The sequence below is a fragment of the Macrotis lagotis genome, chromosome 3 (assembly GCF_037893015.1).
Source record: "Macrotis lagotis isolate mMagLag1 chromosome 3, bilby.v1.9.chrom.fasta, whole genome shotgun sequence".
Taxonomy (NCBI): Eukaryota; Metazoa; Chordata; class Mammalia; order Peramelemorphia; family Peramelidae; genus Macrotis; species Macrotis lagotis.
The window spans coordinates 32,331,987-32,353,084 of NC_133660.1; the positions used below are offsets into that span (position 1 = coordinate 32,331,987).

General features: G+C 35.3%; 1 protein-coding gene and 1 long non-coding RNA gene across 14 annotated transcripts in view; one reads left to right on the top strand and one right to left on the bottom strand.

Annotated features, from left to right (window-relative positions):
* Positions 1–6,242, bottom strand: part of LOC141517424 (uncharacterized) — a 36,409-nt gene extending 30,167 nt beyond the window's left edge. For 3 of the 13 annotated variants that reach the window (XR_012476861.1, XR_012476859.1, XR_012476857.1), the window contains exon 1: positions 6,105–6,119. This is a non-coding gene — a long non-coding RNA (uncharacterized LOC141517424). Of the gene's footprint in view, positions 1–1,654; positions 1,900–6,104 lie in introns of those variants that run through there. The other 10 variants (XR_012476854.1, XR_012476850.1, XR_012476858.1 and 7 more) reach the window with 8 other exon arrangements.
* The window catches only part of STATH (statherin), a 99,203-nt gene that overhangs the window by 31,618 nt on the left and 46,487 nt on the right, over positions 1–21,098 (top strand). The window contains exon 2 of the mRNA XM_074228391.1: positions 19,297–19,359. Coding sequence (XP_074084492.1) covers positions 19,309–19,359 — 51 coding nt within the window. The 5' untranslated portion in view covers positions 19,297–19,308. The remainder of the gene's footprint in view (positions 1–19,296; positions 19,360–21,098) is intronic.

Consider the following 21,098-nt stretch of genomic DNA (forward strand, 5'->3'; position numbering starts at 1 on the left):
GAATTTAGGGGCAATTTTATATCTTTAATTTCATATATCAATAAAAGAGCAATCAATCATTATACATGCAATTAAAAAAAAGAAACAAATCTAGAAAACAAGCAGATTTAAAATCTCAGTTAAACACCAAGAGAGAAACTCAGAAAATCAGACAGATTAATAACTTGAAAGTTAAGGTGACTAGGTGGGACAATGGATAAAGTGCCAGGCCTAGATTCAACAAGACCTTAATTCAAATTCAACTTCAGTCATTTACTAGCTATGTGACCCTGTGCAGGTCACTTGTCACTTAACACACAGGCTTGTTACAAGGATCAAATGAGATAATACTTGTATTATCTTTAGCACAATTTAGCACAATGTCTGACATATAGTAAGTTCTATAGGGAATTTGCTTATTCCCTTCTTCTCATTGTCTTCTCTTTCCCTTCCCCAAAGTAAAAAGAAAAATATTGAACAAACAATTAAACTAGATCTTGTTTTTTTTGGGGGGGGGGGAGGATAGGGGAATAAAATAGATAAGATATTTGCTAATTTTATCAAAAGAAAAAAAAAAGGGAAACTCAGATTAATGATAAGGTGCATCTGTAACCAATACAAAAGACCACAAACAGTTAATAAGATCTATTTAGCCAAATTATATGACAATAATAAATAAAATAAAATAAAATAAAACTGCAAGTCTAAATGAAATGCATTACAAAAATATAAATTGCCTAGGTTGACATAAGTTGAAAGAGAATGTTTAAATATTTTCACCTGAGAAAAGAAATTGAACAAGCCAAAAATGAACTAAATAAAAAGCAAAGCTAGGATATATAGATTTGTAAGTGAATTCTACAAAAATTTTAAAGAACAATTAATTAATAATGCAAAAACTTTCCAAAAAAATAAAGAAAAATCCTGTTAAATTTTTTATGACATAAATATAGTTTTGATACTCAAAGATAAAACTGCAAAGAACTTTTCCAAATACATATTAATGCAAAATTTAAAAAACTAAAATACTAGGAAAAATACTACAGCAATGTATCAAAAAAACATATACTATGACTAGGTTATAGTTCTACCAAGAATTCAGACCAGGTTCAGTATTAGGAAAACTAAACATAGTTAACCATATGACATCAGATTAAATACAATGATAAAAAATATAGGAAAATGATAACTGAGAGAAGGAATGTGGAAAAATAGGCACACTAATTTACTATTAATGGAGATGTGAACTAATCCAACCATTCTAGAAAGCAATTGTAACTATGCCTAAAAAGGTACTAAAATGCATAATTCTTGACTCTGTCATATTGTCAAATAACAGAGAAAGAGCAAAAGGACCCAGATGTATAAAAATATTTATAGTAGCTATTTTTTTGTGGTGGTAAAAATTGGAAACTAAGTATGTTCATCAAGTGGGGAAAGGGCTGAACAAATTATGTATTTAAATGCAACAGAATACTACTGTGTTCTTAGAACTGATAAATGAGATTATTTCATAGAAACCTGTAAAGACTTATGAACTGATGCAAAATGAATTAAGTCCAGTCCAGTTGGAGCCTGGAAGGTTCGGCTTCAGATCTTACTTCTAAGACATGCTGGCTGGCTGACTGTGGGCAATGTACTCAACCTCTCAGTGCCCTATCCATTAATATTGTACCTTTTAAGTAAGCTGCTGCTCTCCTAATGAATGATATTTCCCCAGAAGAAGTCCTCCATGCCGATGAATAGTCAGAAAGAAAAATGAAAACAAGATGATTGGAAAGTCTTGTGCTATGCACCAGGGTTATAGAAACAAAACTCCTACAGGGACATTACGGCCTCCTTTGAGGGACATAATATAAAGAAGCTGAGCTTCAGGGTGGGACGATGGTTTTTTTAAATTCATTTCTATTTTATTTTCAGTTCTAAATTTTCTTCCTCCTTCTCTTCCTCCTGACTAATTCATCAAAAAGGCAAGATAAACAAAATCTATTACCAATATGTTGTCATGAAAATTAAATTTCCACATTGGCAATGTCTAAGAAAAAGAATGAAAGAAGAAAAAGATGTTTCAATCTTTATTTAAGTCCATCAGTTCTATACCCAGGGCTGTATATCATGTTTCCTCATGAGACCTTTGAAATTATAGTTGGTCATTATGTTGATCAGAGTTACTAAGTCTTTCAAGGCTGATAATGTTTACAATATTACAGTTATTGTACATATCATTCTCCCGGAGACTCCTCTTATCCAGGATAAATATCATCATCTTGAATTTCTTCAATCATCCTGATTTACTTGTTTTGAATACTGTCCAGTGAATTAGACTATTACTAAAATGTAGCCCCTGAATCAAACATGGATCTCTGATGAGACACATTATTCTCCTGGAGACTCCTCTTATCCAGGATAAATATCAACCACTTAGTTAAGCCAGTTTTCATGTGACATCATTTTGAATCCCTTCCATCATCCTGATTTTCTTATTTTGGACACTGTCCAATGAATTAGACTATGTGGCCCCTGACTCAAAACGGTCTAAAAGCTCATTGAAAGCCCCGGAACTTTTTTCAGAACTGCTCTTTAATCATATCTCCCCTTCCTTCTACTCTTGTGATTATTTTTAAAAACTCAAGTGTGAACCTTTACATTCTCCTCATGTAGTAGATAATGGACTAATGAGCTATCAGTCAGTATGGTCTTTCTTGTCAAATCTTCCATCTTTTCCTTGTGAGCTACTCATCAGTATGACATAATTGGCAAAAGCTTTAACACTAGGACAATGCCATCTTGCCATTCATAGGACGATGCTGCTCTGCTGTTGGCTAGTGGACACTCCCTAGAGCTCCATCTCATCAGAGGCCCCCAGAACTGTGATGCTGTCCAAGACTCAGGTCCCTCACTCGGGGTGAACCTATTCTAGGGTAACCCTGCTCTTCACAAAGAAAAGACAACTATCTCTAGTGTTCCCACTGACTTCTCCAGGATCAGTCACATTACCATACCGGATGTTTTGTGGTATCCATCTCTACTACTCCAGATTGGGGATCTGAACCTGGCTCCCTTTCCATTGGCTATCTATGATTTTAAATCCTAGTGCCTTCCCTCTATTAATTATTTCCTATAGGGCTTGTATATAGCTTGTTTTCACATGTTTGCTTGTCTCCCCCAAAATGATGGTAGGACCATTTTTTTTCTTTTTTGATTCTTCAGAATTTAAAAAAATAACGTCTATTATAAATTATACCCTTAATAATAAATCTATTTTGATTCATTAACATTAACCTTTTCTTTCATTTTTTGCTAACCTTACATCCTCACACTAACTTTATTTAGGATAGAATTAGAAAAGGAAAAAATAACTCATAACAAATGAGTATAAGCAAGTAAATCTAATCCAAAGCAATGGTCATGCCAAAAACAATTTGTCTGCACATTGTCTCCATCACCTCTCTTTGACATACTTCATCATAGATCCTCTGGAAACCTGATTGTTAAAAGCTTTGTTTAGAATTCTTAAGTCTTAATATTATTTCTCTTTACCAATTAGTTAGTTGTCCTTGTATAAACAATTTTGGTTCTGTTCACTTTCTCTGCATCAGTTATTATTCTCTGAAAGAATCTCCATCATTTCTTATAGCACATTGGTATTCCCTTACATTCAGATGCAATTTGTTCAGCCAGGAAGATTCAGCTTTTAGTCCTTTTCTCTTTTCTCCTTACCCCTACCCACTTTGAATCTTCCTTTCAGAATCATTAGTTTTGTCTGACTTATGACTATTTCATCCCTGGTATTTTTCTTCTTAACTGTCCCTCTCTCTTCAGTCATATCAATGTGGCAAAAACCAGTAAAGTTATCCTTGTGGCTATCAGGCCAAATTTGAACTCATGAGAATGAGTCTTCCTGATTTCTAGAGAGGCTAGAAACATTGCTATGCCCTACTGACCCTTTTGTTTAACTTAAGATTTTGTACAACCTAGCCACACTGACCTAATAACAAGCTCATGTGGTGAAAACCAGTGAAGTTATCCTTATGGTTATCAGGAGTATAGGAAAAACATCAAGCTAGCTACTTATATTTCAGAAAGTTTAGAGAGTTTGAGTCTTTTTTCCCCTTCAGTTTACATACCCCATAATATAAAGGTAGAGGATGTTCCTTACCCTTAATTATTTCTTGGAATATGGACTACTTTCATTTCTCTCTAGACCCCACTGAATTAAGACTTCCCTTCCTTTTACATCATGGGGCAATCCTCTCCAGTCAGAAACCTCCTATCATTGAACCCAACAAGGGTAGCCTTCAAAACAGTGGACTTCCCAGGGAGTTAGACTAACTTTGTAACTGTTAATATATTACCTTTCCTCATTAAAAAAGCAAGGATCTTATTCTCCTTGCTATGATTTGATGCAATTCTAGCAAGCCTAGGAATATACCTAGCTGTGTGACCTTGGGCAATTCACTTAATCCCACTGCCTTGTAAAAACTTAAAAAAAGCCTAGGAATAGCAGTAAGATAAAAGGAAAAAATAAAGCAGATCCAGCAAACAAACTAGACAATGAAGAATTGAATGTAATGAAATGTAATAGTCCAATATTCACGGAGGTATTCAGTACTGGCACATGGTGGACACTTAATGCTTGCCTCCTTCACTATGATCTCTTCTCCCTCATAACTATTCAAGTATTTGTAGAGATTACAATCTTCCCTGTGGAGTCTTTTCTTTTACAGATTAAAAAGCACTAGTTCCTTCAATCAGGGCTCCTAAACATGATCTGGAATCCCTTCAAGTATTGTGATTTACCTGTTCTAGATTTTCTCCTACTTATCATTGTCCTTCCAAAATGTGGCACCTGGAACCCAACATGGTGTTCTTGCATCTTGAGATCTATGTTAAAACTCAGTAATAAAATGTGCTGTGATCATCTGTTATGTGCAAATTTCAGTGAAAAGACAATACAAACTGGGGATTATTTAAGCCCAAATAATACAAAATTCCACCTTCAAGGGATTTAAGCTTTAGAAGATTCTTTCCACCCAATGACACTGTAAGGTAGAGGATACAAATATTTGTACCTTCAGATAAGAAAGGTACAAGTACCTTTAGATAAGAAAACTAAGTCTCAGTAAAATGAAGTTAAACTATTGGTTAGGTCTCATAACTAGCAAAGATCAGAACTCAGTCATTCCAACTATTGGAGTTGTCCTTTCTACCATACTTCATTGGTTTATACTCAAAGTTTAATAATTATTGTATCACCCTTCCATTATTTTCTTTCTCAAGTTTCAAAGATATTTTTATTTAAAATCTTACATCTAAATAATCAAGCATTACATGCTCAGCTACTAGTTTTTCCCAGATTATGAAGGAATTAGGCATTTGATATTTTAATTTTCAACTACAAAGTTGATTTTCATCCTTTTCTAGTCAAAGGACTTCTTGCCAGTGGATGACTACTGAAAATGGGCACAAAATCAAAATTCAGTTATGCTTAGTAATGGCAATTCAAAATCACTATTGATATCATTAAAACCACAAAATTTGCATATCATTAATAGCAGGGTTTAATAGCCCTGGGGCACACTGGAGTCCATCTTCTCTGGAAAAAAGAATTCTCCTTTCAGTCATCTGTCTTAGGTAAAATTTCCTATAGAGTTCAAGACTTTTTTTGTTGTTTTTCTGTCTTATCTAGAAAAAATAGCTATGAGGAATGAAATATAAATATGTTTACAATAATAATGGTTTGCTGAGAAATACTGATACTATTTGCATACTGAATATATGAATATTTGGTGAAGAGAAAAGATGTACTAGGATCTCAGATCTAGAGATGGAAGGGACCCAAGAAGCCTTCATGTAAAACAAAATATAAAAGAGTTAAGTGACTTGTCTGAAGCCTCACAATGGGTAAAATATTGGAGAACTAGAGTTGACCCGTTTACACAGAAGACAACATAGATTCTACAAACTATAGGCTACTAAGGAAACTGTAAGGATCATGGAAATAACTGAGTATAAATACACTAAAATAGAAACCTTTCAAAAAAGTTGTAACAATTGGACAATCTGGTATACTGCTCTCTACTTGACTCTAGTCATTTCCTCATTCTCTAGAAGGGTTTAGATACCTGTTTTCTCTTTTAATTTCAGTAGATTCCTTTATGCTCTTCTCTTTTCTTTCTCATTGTAGCAATTTTGGAAATCTTCTTCTGAAAAGACTTGTTGTCCCATTGAAGAAGTGCTACCTGGTTCATTTAGTCCTCTCCTCTGCCGTCTTTCTTTAGCTTTACCTTATATTGATTTGTTCTGCCTCTTGTTTCACCTCTGCTATTTTTCTTTCCCCAACAATGTTTATTTGTTCCTTGTTAAGGCTCATTTCTTTGAACCTCTCCTTCCACCCCTAAATCTTTCCATTGGATATCATAAATGTCATCTGGGTTGACAGAGTAAATATACTATGCTTACCAAGTTGTGAAGTTTTGCTGTTCCCAACTTAAATTTTTTGAAAATTCAATTAACTCAAGTGTTTTGGTTGTCTGACCTTTGGGAGAAATGCAATGTGTTTCTTAAGGAGTAGGTAACAACATTTCTGTGTGAGGGAAAGAGAATAATCCCTAATAACATCAAATTATGTTATATTAGAGTTGGAGAGGGACCTCATTGGGATATTGAGTCTGATTTATAATAGCACAGAATATTCTCAATAATATATTCTACAAACGATCACCCAGACTTTACGTGATGTCTAGTGATGATGGTAACAAAGGGGAATGAATGGGGCTCACTATCTACTACAGCAGACCATTCTTCTTTTGGATAGCTCTAATTGTTAGCATATTTTTCTTTCCATGGAACCTAAAGCTTCCTCTTTACAATTTCTACCCATGAGACTATGGCTCCCCTCCTGTTTCATATCACCATCTAGTGAGCAATTGGACATTTTGAAGGGGCTGGGTCAGAGTCTCTCAAACACTCCTAGAAAAGAATAAGAATCATTGATGGCTACTTTCATATAGAAAAAGAACCCATTCAAACTGACCTTATTTTTTGTTTGTTTGGGTTCTTTTTAGGTTTTTGCAAGGCAAATGGGGTTAAGTGGCTTGCCCAAGGCACACAGCTAGGTAATTATTAAGTGTCTGAGACCGGATTTGAACCCAGGTACTCCTGACTCCAAGGATGGTGCTCTATCCACTACGCCACCTAGCCGCCCCTAAACTGACCTTATTTTTGCTCTTCTTTCTACATGATCATCCATCCATCTCTCTTCCCCTTGGCTTGGCACAAGCTGTCCCTGAAGACTGGAATGTTTCCCTCTCATCTCTTCTCAATAGAACCTCTAACTTTTCTTCTTCAAAGCTCATCATCTGTCCTATTTCCCACCTGTATTTTTCCTAATTACATAGGTCCAAATGCCTCTACTTCTAAAGAAAATGTCTTTTTAAAATTTTTTTACACTGATTGTCTAAAATTTATAGTTTGAATGTAGTTTTACATCATTTGAAACTTGTGAAACTTTGATGGAATGAAATCTCCTTTTTGATGGAATGCAAGGACTGTTCAGGCATGTATTATTCATCATACTTAGTATCAGTATGTCTTATCCTTAGTTAATATTCTAGAAATATTTGTTGATTGATAGAAAGGGTCAGAAAACTCATGCTTCACTTATTATCATGGTGTGTCTTCTCTATATTACAAATACCATGTCCTTAAACCCTTGGTAATCATATTACTTCTTATTCACTATTCTAAATATCAAATAAGAAGACACAAAATGGTCAGTATTTATTTTACATTTAAAATTTACAAAGAAATTTATGAATATCTCATTTCTTCCTTAAAACAATGTGATTAGTAAACTTATTTCACAGATGGCTAAATTGAGGGAAGCATAGTTCAATCACATAGCTAATTGCCCAGAATCACAAAGCTAATGAATGTTCAAGGAACATAGATTTTCCTGATTGTAGGTTAAGTACTCTAACCATTGTTCTACCTTAGTATATGTTAGAAATCTTAATATATGTTAGAAATATTTTTAAAATGTGAATTCTTTTTATAAATGTGAGTTGTTGCTATGATATAACAAATCTGAAGTCCTCATCCAGAAATACGTAAAATTTGGGACTCAGTTTCCTCATCTGCAAGATACATTTCCCCAAACAAAAGTGAAGCTAAAATGCATTTCTAGATATGTGGGGCAAAATTCCGCTGTTTTCTCAGTGGAAGAGTAGTTCATTCCATACCAGAAAGTTAACGCAATTCACTGTATAGGTTTGGAGTGGGTTTTTTTTTCTTTTAAACACATCATATAACTGACTGCTAATGTTTTTCTTTTCAAAAGAGAGCTGACAGCGCATCTGAAGAAGTAAAGCATTTTCAAACAAATGCAAAAAAAAGTTGAACATTCAAAATATATATCCTTAAAATATTTTAATTTCTTTTAACAGAGACATCTTTGTTTCCTTAAGGTAAATTTATAATTTATTGTGTTGAACTTAACATATGCAATATCTTTCCTTCTTTATATATCTTTTACCTTCCCTCACCCCACCCCACCCTAAAAAATCTCAGCTTCATAGTTTCTGAGCTAACAATGATTTCAATGAAGCAGAAATAAATATTGGTTCCATTCACTAAATTTGAGTACACAATCTCTGTAGACATTTATCTTCTGGATTCATGAAATGGAATAGAATTACTATACTGCAATAGTCATGAAAAAATTATGTCCATATACAGTGTCTTTTCCCTATTGCCTTAAATTTTGCCTCAGTTTGCCAAAGATTCTAAAGTACAATGTGTCCAAATACAAGAGACATCAAAGGAGCTCTTTGGACTTCTGTATGTGTGAGTTCTCTGCTCAATCATTGAGTCCTCTGTGACTAACACTGAAATGTCCAGGCTTTTGCACCAAGTAAGATCTTAATAAATATTGACTGAAATGACACAATTTTGGGGCGGCTAGGTGGCACAGTGGATAGAGCACCAGTCCTGGAGTCAGGAGTACCTGAGTTCAAATCCAGCCTTAGACACTTAATAATTACCTAGTTGTGTGGCCTTGGGCAAGCTACTTAACTCCATTGCCTTGCAAAAACCTTAAAAAAAAAAAAGAAATGACACAATTTGGTTTGGTTTGGGTTTAGAGAGTGAGAAGTTGACCTATCTCATCCAATTGCAGTTTGATTGAATTACTATGCTGTGGACTAGCTTCTTGTCCCCAAACTGATTTCTGGTCACACTGTTGTGACTGAACACAAGTGTGCTTCTACATGGGCTCAATGATGCTGTTACTAGGCAACAGTGGATTTTTGCCTTGTCTTCTATGAAATGCTTACTTCTGCCTTTCACTGACTCTTGGTCATAGACAAGGGATTAGAATTGAATACATTTTCTCAAATCCCTCCTAGCTATTGTATTGCTTCCAAATAACAGGAATAATTCTTTGAAGCCTGAAGAGCTCTGTCCACAAATTTGCACGATTTTTATACTGAAGACAGACCTTTTTATTTATTCTAAATGCCCCTTAAATGGGTGTGTATAGCAATGTCCTTTAAGCATGAGGATAAAAATTTTAGATGCTTTTAAAGATGGATTTCAGTGTATAGCAGTGAGCATTTCCTTCCCCAATCACTGTCATCTTTCTTTCCCAGTCATTCACTTTTGAATTTATTCTTATTACCTCCATAAGATGACTAGGGCATTTCCCTTTTCTCATTCTAAGATTTAATTATGCTGGACCAGATTTATAAGGTCCCGTCTCATTCAGAAGAAAAGAACTGTCTAAGTTTCTTTTTTTAAATCAAGAATCATGAAAAGAATAACTACTATTTTGAAATGAGGATTCTCCAGTTTATTAAATGAATAATGTTTGATAAATTAGTGGGTACTGTTGGTTTAGTTGTTTGAGAGATATCCTGAAATTGTATTCATGAGTACAAATATATTCATAACTGAGTTCTAAACTAGGTGATCCAGATAATCCTGGATTATGAATCCATGAATAATCTACATATGAGCATTTGTTCTAATCCTGTGAAATTTGTACATATATATTTGTATATACCTAAATTTTCAATGTTACAAGGATGCAAAATTAGTAATATTATGAATGGACCAGAATTCCCCAATCTTGTGTCTCTTTTAATAGACATACAAATATCCATATATTATATATTCTGGATATCCTTCACTTTCTGAAAATTCTGAAAATCCCAGATATCCTCTGAATTCTGGATGCCCAGATTCTAGATATCCTTTATTTCTTGAACAGTCACTCAATGCTCAAATTTATACATAAGGTGGACCTCAATAAACACAGGTAAATATAAATCTTAAATGAATAAAATGGTGGATAGGGTGGTGGAAAGAATACTAGAATTTGCAATCTAATTTTAAAAACTTCTATTTGAAATTCAGATATGCCATTAATAGTTGAATGATTTGGATCAGTCAGAATCTGAACATTTTGTTTCCTGCAGAAGATTTTTCTGACTTCATTCTCCATTGAGTTACCAATGGGATAATCTTAAAGCTTAGTCATGACCATAGCACTGGTTCAATTCCTGTTCATTATCCAATAAATTCTAGTAGTTCTCTATATTAAGGATCTAATATAAAAGCCTCTATTTGACTTTTAAAGTCCTTCAAAATAAACCCCTTCCTAACTTTCCAGTTTTCTCTTTTTTTATATAACATTTGATTTTCCCCAATTAACTGTTAAAATTATTTTTAATATTTTTATGTTTTTTCAACATTTTGAGTTTAAAATTTTAATTCTGCTTTGTTTCCTTGCAGTGTCCTTTGAGAAATGACAAGTAGGATGTTTTCAGAATAACCTGGAAAGACTACTTTCCAGTTTTTTTTTTTACATTACTCTCCTCCATCTAAGCTATGATTCACCTACACTGGCTTTTCTGCTGTTCGTCCCCCCAGCATACCTTCTCCTGACCCCATGCCTTTTTTGTCACGTATGAATGTTGATTCTGAGCAGTATGAACTACTTATAGCAAATCTAAAGTTGCCATGGGGATAACAGACTTGTGTCAGTCCAGCATTCATAGTGATGTTGCTTTTGATCCTTCAATTCTGGTTCTTCCTCTCACAGTGAAGCAGAATTCATTAAGTGTTGGCTTGTTCACCCACATGGAAAGGCCAAAGGACTCCTGTAGCATTCAGACCATCAACAATAGTCTACTTTCCTATCAAATCAGGATTTGAGATGGAATGGTTCTGGGAAAGGCACAGGAGGAGGCTGCCTTGCACACCATATCCCTCACGATAATAAACATAATTGTTCAAGTCTTGCCATCAGTCATTTGGTTTACATAGTCGTCTTATAATGGATAACTACTATAATACCAGGAACAGATTATTCCTCAAATTATATGATTTTGTAAAAACTAAGGTAACATTTTCTTTTTACTCATAGGTTTACCTTTAATCTGCCTCAACTGATGTATTATGAATCTACAAATCTACAATCTGTCAATCTCTCCATGTTCCTACTTATCCGCATCCATTGTTGAGGAACAAATAGTAACTGCAAGCTTGTTGTGTTAACATGAATCATTCTTCCAAAGGATTAAAAATAAAATTTATATTTTCTATAGAATAAATTCAATTCACCTCTTGTTAAATTTCTGTTGTCCTCATTTCCGCTTTTCAGTTCTGATTCATTATGTACATAAGACTAGCTTTAGGGAAAGAAGATATGGAGCATGTTGAACTAAGAAACAGAAACAGACTTTCAGAACTGGGATTTCAGATTGAAATGACATATTATACACAGAAATTTGTATCTAACCCAGATACCCATTTGCAACATGGGTGGGAACAGAGTCATCTTGTGGCCCAGGGACATCTGAGTTCCACTTCCAGGATTGTGACCCTGGGCAAGGAGTCAATACTCCAGATAACAATCCAGAATTATAAGTAACAGAAAATGGAGATCTCTATAGGTAGACTCAAAGATGAAGTCATGAGACTCCTGTAGCATTCAGACAATCAACAATAATCTACTTTCCTATCAAATTAGGACTTGGGATGGAATGGTTCTGGGAAAGGCAAGCAAGGAGGCTGCCTTGCACACCATGTCCCTCATGATGATAAACATAATTGTTCAAGTCTTGCCACCAATCGTTTGGTTTACATGGTCCTCTTATAATGGACACTACTATAATACCAGGAACAGATTATTCCCCAAATTATATGATGGTGGAAAACCTAAGGCAACATTCTCTTTTTACTCATAGGTTTACCTTTAATCTATGTATGATGAATCTACAAATCTACAATCTGTCAATCTCTCCATGTTCTGACTTATCACCATCTATTGTTGATCATTAGATAGTAGCTCCAAGCGTGTTGTGTTAACTTGAATCATTCCCCCAAAGGATTAAAATTCTCCTTTTTATTTTCTATAGAATAAATTCAACTCATATTTAATTTCTGTTATCCTTATTTCCACTCTTCAGTTCTGATTCATTACGTAGATAAGAATAACTTGAGCAAAAGAAGATATATAGCCCATCTTGATCTAAGAAACATACACAGACTTTTAGAACTGGGCTTTCAAGTTGAAATGACATATTATACATATAAATTTGTATATAATCAGACACCCATTTGCAACATGGGTGGGAACAGAGTCATCTTGGGGCCAGGGACACCTGAGTTCCAGTTCTAGGTTAATGATTGAGTAGGAAGTCACTACTCCAAATAACTCTCCAGAATAATAAGTGACAGAAAAATGGAGATCTCCATAGGCAGACACAGAGATGAAGTCACTGGTTTGCAAAATTAATATGTGTTTAAGCTAGTTCTACTGATAGAATATCAGTTCTTAGAAGGTAGACACCATTTACTTTTTGTTGGCAACTTTTTGACTTTTGCACAGTGACTGGCTTATAGTAGGTGTTTATAAATGCTAGCTCACTGATGTTCTGCCTCCATTCCTAGGTTCTAGAAAACCCTGGTCCATGATAGTTGCTTAATGAATGAAAACTGGTTGATTGATTTGATACTTTATCACACTGGAACACTATTCACTATGATGTTTTTTTGGGGAAAAAGAGGACATTCAGAGGGCTCCACTGAAGATACTTGCCACATTCTCTCTGAGTGACTATAGGCAGGCCAGATTCAGTCCTCTAGATTTTGGTGATTTCATCTGGAAAATGAAAGGTTTGGAATTGATGACCTGGAACATTGCTTTCATCTCTGATTGCAGTCATTAGCAGTATCTCATTTTCTGGCAAATGCTGTCACCCAGAGATTTGAAAAGTCTTCCCCCTAACTTAACTTTGTCTTCAACTCTGGCTTCTTATCTCAAGAGCTTCAGTGAGAGGAATTATTATTTTGATTGCCCATTTCCATCTTCTTCTGGAGAGCTGGTTCAGATTTCAATCACTTTACTCCCCAGCCTTTCTCTCCAACAGTCTCTCAGTATCATATTCAGTTGATCAAGCCTTCTCTTGCTGTACTATTCACTGATACCAACAATCTGGATTTGTATTTCACCTTTCCCAAGTCTCTAGAGACCTCTTTCAAAAGGTTAATCTGAGCTAATCCAATGAATGGAAGCACTTAACATCTTTCCCCTTCACCATCTGGTCCTATTCTTTAAGCTCCATTTTTCCATTTTCACAAGAATAGTATATGACAGTGTCAAAAATTTTGCTAAAAATCTGGATAAACTTCTAGCCTCTTTGATCTCCTCTACTAGCTTGGCAATCCTCTTCAGTAAGGAAAGAAACATTTTGTGGCAGGGTTTGATTACGAAGCCATGTTGACCCTTTGTAGATATTCACCAACCATGTCTGCCTACAATTTCCTCATGAAGGAAAATCAAGGTCATTGTCTTATAGTTTGCAATCTATTCCCCTCCCCTTTTTGGGGATAATCAGGATGACATTTGCTCTGGTCCAAGCTTGTGATTCACTTGTGAAGGGCTTTTAAAGATAAATGGAGGGGCTGATATTTGATCCTAGCAGCATCAATAGGAGCCAGTGGAGTTTATTGAGCAAGAGTTATGTGATCATATCTGCACTCCAGGCATTTTGGTAGCAGGGAAAACTGTGCATTCTGTCTCTTTGGACTCCAAAGAGAAGTCAAATCCTAACAGTGATTCACTTTTTGAGAAACTTCTGAACCACTTGTACCATCCATTGCACACTGCTGCGTCAAGAAAATAGATTACTATGGAAGTGAATTTGATAACAGTGGTATGATTGCTTATTCCACCTGCTAGTAACAGAATAAATATCTAAGACTGTCTCCAGATCTCTGGAAGATGACTTGTTTATTTTCTCAGAGGGTCTATCAAGTCTTATATTTTTTAATCCTTCAAATCCTTCAGGCTTAAAGAGACTCAAGGGGGCATCAAGTCTAAGCCAAACCTGAAGAAGAAAACCTACAATGTATCTACAGGTAGCATGGTATAGTACAAGAGTACTACAAATGGAGTCAGCAAGATCTGGGTTCAAATCTAGCCTCAGACATTTACAAACTATTATTTAAAGAATTCCCATCCCAAAATATGAACCATCCCATACTCTACACTTTGAACTGTCCAGACTGACACTAGGATTATATATTTGATATTTTAGTTTTCAACTTGGAGGCTATATAACCTTTTGTGAAATATGCCTTATTAAATGACTTCTTGGCATCTGTGAGTACTTGAAAATGGGCACAAAATCAATTTTTGTGCATTGTCAATGATGACTATTCAAGGTCACTACTGATATTATTTACAACCACAAAATTAGCATATCAGTTATGGCAGAGTATAAATACCTCTGGGATACCCAGAAGTTCATCTTCACTTACAACAAGATCTCTTCTTCCTGTCAGCTGTCTTAGGTAATATTTCCTACATATCAAGTAGATTTTTGTTCTAATCTTTCTCTGTATGGCATGTTATGTAAGAAAAATGTATGAGAGGTATAAAGTATAAAATATAGAAGACAATAATGTTTTTAGAATGTTTTATAGAAGACAACAATGTTACTATTTTAATATTGTAAATATGAATATTTGGTGGTGGGGGGAAGAAAGATGTGATGAAATTAGAGATCTACAACTGGTGAAAACCTCAGAAGTTATTTAGTCTAATCAGATCAATTTACAGATGAGGAAATTGAGCTTCAGGTAAATTAAGTCACTTGCTTCAAGCCTCACAATTGGTAAGATAATGGAGAACTGGAGATGGACTATTTTTCACTAAGGGTAACATGAATTCTATATACTGTAGGTTACTTAAGGGGACCATGATTGTTAGGGAAACTGATAACAAATAACCTAAAAATAGGAGTAGTTAAAAAAATCAGAGTAATTGGACAATCTGGCATGCAATTCCACGATTGACTCTTTGTTACTGTCCTTTCTTAAGATAAACTAACTTATTGGTTTTCTCTTTTAATATCTTTCTCATTTAATCCCTTAATGGTCCTCTTCTTTCTTTCCCAATGCAGAAATTTTGGAAGTCTCCCGAAGTGGTGTGTTTCATTGAAGGAGGGTCATTTGTTGACTTTTCCCCTTCTCTGCTGCTTAGATACTCTTATCTTCTAGATTTCCTTCATCTGAATTGCTCTGCCTCTTGTCTTTCCTTTGGTACTCTTTTTTCATCATCAATGCATTTTTAGTTTTCACTGTTTGGACTCGTTTCCTGGACCCTCTCCTTCTAGCATCTTAAATATCTTAAGAATTAGTTAATAGAGAAAATTTAATATGCTTTCCAAGATGTAGGGTTGTGATGTTTGCAAATTTTATCTTTTCAAAATTTAATTAATTCAAGCTTTTTGATTATCTGGCTTTTAGAGATATGACTTATTTTTGTTTGGAGTGAGTAACTACAAAGATCGAGTGACAATATGATATAATGGACAGAAATCTGTCCTAATGTCACAAAATTATGTTCTCCCAGTTGGAAGAGTACTGGGCTTAGAGTCAGGAAGGTTAATTTTTATAGGTTCAGATATGACCTGGGACATTTACTGTCTGTGATCCGGGGCAAGTTACTTAATCTTGTTTGCCTCAGTTCCTCATCCGTACAGTTATCTGGGGAAGGAAATAGGACTGTGATAAAAAAAGACTGGCACAATTAAAATAAATCAAGAACAAAATGGGAGGGAGAATGTTGGAGTATCTGATCTGATTCAAATCGAAACAGAATCTTCTTAGCAATATACTCTACAAAAGGTCATTTAGACTTTGCATGATGTCTAGTGGTGGCGGTAACAAATGGGAAAGAGCCTTGCTACCTACTGTGGCAGGTCATTCTTGCTTTAACTGCTAGTATACTTTTCTTTCCAAGAAACCTAAGGCTTCCTCTCATCAATTTCTATCCATGAGGTCATGATCACTCTACCGAACTCCAGTTCCACCTCAACACCCAATAAGCTATTGGACATTTTGATAGCTTAAACTCTCCCCATCCATGTTCTGAACTTACCTATTTCTTTCAGAGAGTGAGAAAGGGGCAGGGAGCAGGAAAGAAATAAGAATTTATTAAGCACCTGCTATACTATGTAGAAATACTATCCCATTTAAACCCCAGTTATCCCATTGTAGAAACTCGTCCCTCACCCTCTATTATTCCCTCTCCAAAAATGTCAGATCAGCTACCAGATGGTTAATGGATCAGGGTCTGGAACGTCTTTCACATCCATCCCCTTCCAGAGCGGGTCTGGTCCCCATTACCTCTCACCTGAATGATTCCAAGAGCCTCTCCAATAGTCTCCCTGCCTCTAGTCCCTCCCGATTTCAATTCATGCTCCATTCAATTGATAATACAATATTCCTCAGACACAACACTGACCAGGTCACTCTTCTGTTCCTTAAGTTTCAGGGACTCTAGGATAAAAAAATATGACATCCTTTTCCCCTGATTTCACAACCAAGTTCAAACATTAATTTCTAGGCTTTTATACATTGCCTACTTTCATGTAGAAATAGAGTTCAGCCAAACTGACCTTCTTCCTATTATTCGCACATGATGCTCCATCCATCTGTTCTTCTCTGTGGCTTTGTATAAGACTGTCCCACAGGACTGGCATATATTTTCCCCTCATATCCTCTGCTTTTCTTCTTCAAAGCTCATTATTACTTCCACCTTCCACTTGGGACTTTTCCTAATCATTTGAATCCTGGTGCCTCCCTCCCCCTAAAGAAATACTATTTACTTCATATTACTGTATTTTTTTCTTTTGTTCTTTTTTTTAAGGTTTTTGCAAGGCAAATGGGGTTAAGTGGCTTGCCCAAGGCCACACAGCTAAGTAGTTATTAAGTGTCTGAGGTCGTATTTGAACTCAGGTACTCCTGACTCCAGGGCTGGTGCTCTATCCACTGTGCCACCTAGCCGCCCCCTCATATTACTGTCTATAGTTAATCTATAATTTATAGTTTGAATATAATTTTTATGACATTTGGAACCTGTGTGCCCATGTTATTCCTGTAGATCTAATGTAACCTGAGTGTTCATGACCATTCAGTTCATGTCTTGGTCTCATTTAGCACCTAGATGAAGTTTTGTCCTTTGTGAATGCCCAAGAAATCCTTGTTGACAAATTGATTGATAGAGAAAACTCATTTGAGTCCAGACTCAGACAAGGTGTCTTCTTTGTATTCCAATTCCATTATCTTTATATTATTTGTGCTTATTCTTTGCTGTGAATATCATAGAAGACAGAACATATTAGAATTTATGGTGCATCTTAAATTTGCAAAGCTCTCTTTAAGTATCTTATTTCATCCTTATAACCTTCATAGGAGCTAGGTGCAATTATTATCCAAATTTCACAGATGGAGAAACTAAGGAGGGCTGAGTTTAATTGACTTGCCCACAATCACACAGAGAATGTATGTCCAAGGAACACACAGGTTAAGCTCTCTATCCTCTGTGCCACCTGGCTCTCTCATGATATGTTAGAATTATTAATAAGAATGTAAATTCCTTTGCAAATGTTAGTTGTTGCAATGAAACTATGAGTCTGAAGTCTTCAGCCAGGAGTATGCAAAATTGTTTTCTCTGACTCAGTTTCTTCATCCGTAAAATACACTGAAGCACTTACCTTGCAAGGTTGAGATTTAAGGAGGAGAGGAGATCTTTCATTCAAAGTAACTTGATACCTTCCTAACACTAAAAACATCTGAAATAGAGTGAGCCAAGGCAGCATGAAGATCTCTCTCATCCACCTCTCTGAGTCCCTACCAACTTTCTAGGATTCTCAGTTGCAGAGAATGTACCAACCTGCAATGGTAGAATTTCTTCTTCTGGAAATACAATCTAGCTCAGTAAGAGGCCCTATTCCTTTCCTCTACAACGATGAGTTGTTATTGCTTTCTAAGGTTCCTGAGCACAGAATTCCCTGGAGAAGAGAAATATTCCCCTGATACTCAATAGAACAACCCACTCAATCTGGAAACATTAGCATGTCCTGAGTTACCTCTCTTCATATCAGCTGATGAGGGATAATTGATATGAACATTAGGGGTTATTAAAACTGAGGTTCATTATACAGAAATGAAAGTGCTTTTGTCTCTTCCTTCTTCTTTACCCCCACAGTCTCTTCCTTCTTTCCATTCCTCTTTCCTTCCTTAGGTCCTTTTTTTCCTTTTCCTTCTTTCCTTGCTTCTTTCTTTGTTTCTTCCTTCTCTCTCTCTCTCTCTCTCTCTCTCTCTCTCTCTCTCTCTCTCTTTTCTTTTGCTGGTTTGTTTCCTTATTTCTTTCTTCATTTTTTGTTTGTTTTTTGTTTTTTTAGTTTTTGCAAGGCAATGGGGTTAACTGCCTTGCCCAAGGCCACACAATGAGGTAATTATTAAATGTCTGAGGCTGGATTTGAACTCAGGTACTCCTGACTCCAGGGCCGGTGCTCTATCTACTGAGCCACCTAGCTGCCTGTTTCTTCTTTCTTCTTATTCTTTCCTTCATTCTTTACATTCTTTCTTGCTTCATTTCTTTGTTTATATTTTCTTTAATCTCTCTTCTTTTCTTTCTTTCTCTTGGCTATTTAAGAATGTTTTTCATAGAATTCTAAATAATGATGATAGTTTTCATTTTCTTGTCTTCTGAAATTAGTGGAGGGGGGGAGAGGGAGAGAATATGGAACTGAAAATAAAGTGAAACTGAGCTTTTAAAATTTTTTTAAAAAAGATTGCTCATTAGTTCTTGAAATGAAAACACTCTGATGCTCAATACTGCCATAGAAATGGGAGTTAATTTGTATGCCCATGTTTCTTCTTTACTGAAAAGAAAAAATAATGATGAAAAGTAGAAGACCAAAGATATCACAGATTTCTCTCTTCTCCATTCCACAGGAGCCTGGAACCATGAAGCTCTTCCTTCTAGCTTTTCTTATGGCTTTTCTGGTTTCCTTGGCTGTAAGTACTCAGGAAAATGGAGAATTGGTTGGTGCTGGGAGTGATCCATTCCTCTTTCCAATTTCAAGCTTCCTCTACATCCTGTATACTTAGCTTTATAGTTGTCTCTGGAATAGTACTTTTTATTTTGTTTTAGGTTTTACTTTCTGCATTGATATCTAAAGAATCTAGAAAAAATTCCTCATGGGGCTAGTAGCCTCAGCTAAGTAACACTTTGATTTATATTCACAGTTATTTTCCTGCCACAATTTCCATTTCCCCAAAGAAAAGTGAAGATAATCAATGTCCATGTATTTCAGAAAAAATTCTTCTCTTCCCTCAGTGTAGGGAGAACTCATTCTTAACCCACAGACAATTCAATTCACTGTCTGGGTTTGAGATTTTATTTTTCAAACATAGATCATATAACTGAATCTTTTGATGTTTTTATTTTTTTCCAGAGAGCTGAGAGTTCATCTGAAGAGGTAAGATATTTTCAAATAAATAAAAGCTAGTTTAATATTCTGTAATGCATATCCTTAAAAACATTTTTCTTTGTTTGAACAGAGATATAGATTCCCTCATCACAAGGTAAAAATTATAATTTATTGTATTTAATATGTAATTTTTGAATTTAACATATGTAATGAATTAGCACATTTCCTTCTCTTTATCTTTAACCTTTCCCCTGCCCTCAATATGTCATCATGCATAGTTTCCAAGCTAATAATTATTGAAATGAAGTAGAAATATATATTGGTGCCATTTACAAAGGAAGAGGCTACTAGGAATTTACAAACAATGAATACACATTTTTCTATATACATTTATCTTCTGTATTCATGGTTTGGGACAGAATTGCTACATCGCAATAACATATTAAGTAAGATGAAATGTTTATTATAAGAAATTAGGTCCCTCTTCAGTCTCTTTTACCTGATGCCACAATTTTTAGCTGTGTCAATAATCCTATAAGATTTTCTATTCCAAGCACATGAGGTATCAGAGGAGTTCTCGGGACTTATGGATATTTAATACTCATTGATGGAGTCCTAAGTAACTCACATTAAGAAGATGCCCTGGGCCTTGCACAAAGGAAAATCTTAACAAGTATTGGCTGAAATGACTTGATTTGGTTATGTTTGAGTTTGGAAAGTAAGAAGTTTACCTATTTCCTCCTATTCCATCTCCCTTGTCTAATTACTCAACCCTTGCCCCCAAACTTATTTTTGAGTATAATGTTATGATAAGCAGAATTGTACTTAAATGTGGGCTTCATGATACTCATGTCACTTAGCAGCAGGGGCTTCTTGCCAGGTCTTCTACATAACACTCCATTTGACTTGTCATTGACTCCGGGCCATATCTGAAGAAATCAATTAAAATGCATTTTCTCAAATTCCCCATAGCTGTTCGATAGCTACCAAATACAAGGAGTCGCTCATTGAAGCCTAAAGAGTTCTGTTCACAAAACTGCATGATTTATATCCTGAAAATAACTTTTTATTTATTATCAATGGAACTTAATTGGGTTTGTTGCCAATGTCCTTTAAGCATGAGGATAAATTTGTTAGATGCTTTGAAACTGATTTTAAAGAAGGATTTTAGTTTATATTTGTGAGGATTTCTCTTCCAAGCCAATGTCATCAGTATTTTCTAGTTTTTCAACTTTGAATTTGCTGCTTATTACCCATGAAACACTGATCAGGTCACTTCCCTTTTCTTATTCCAAGATCAGTGATGTTAGATCAGATTGACAA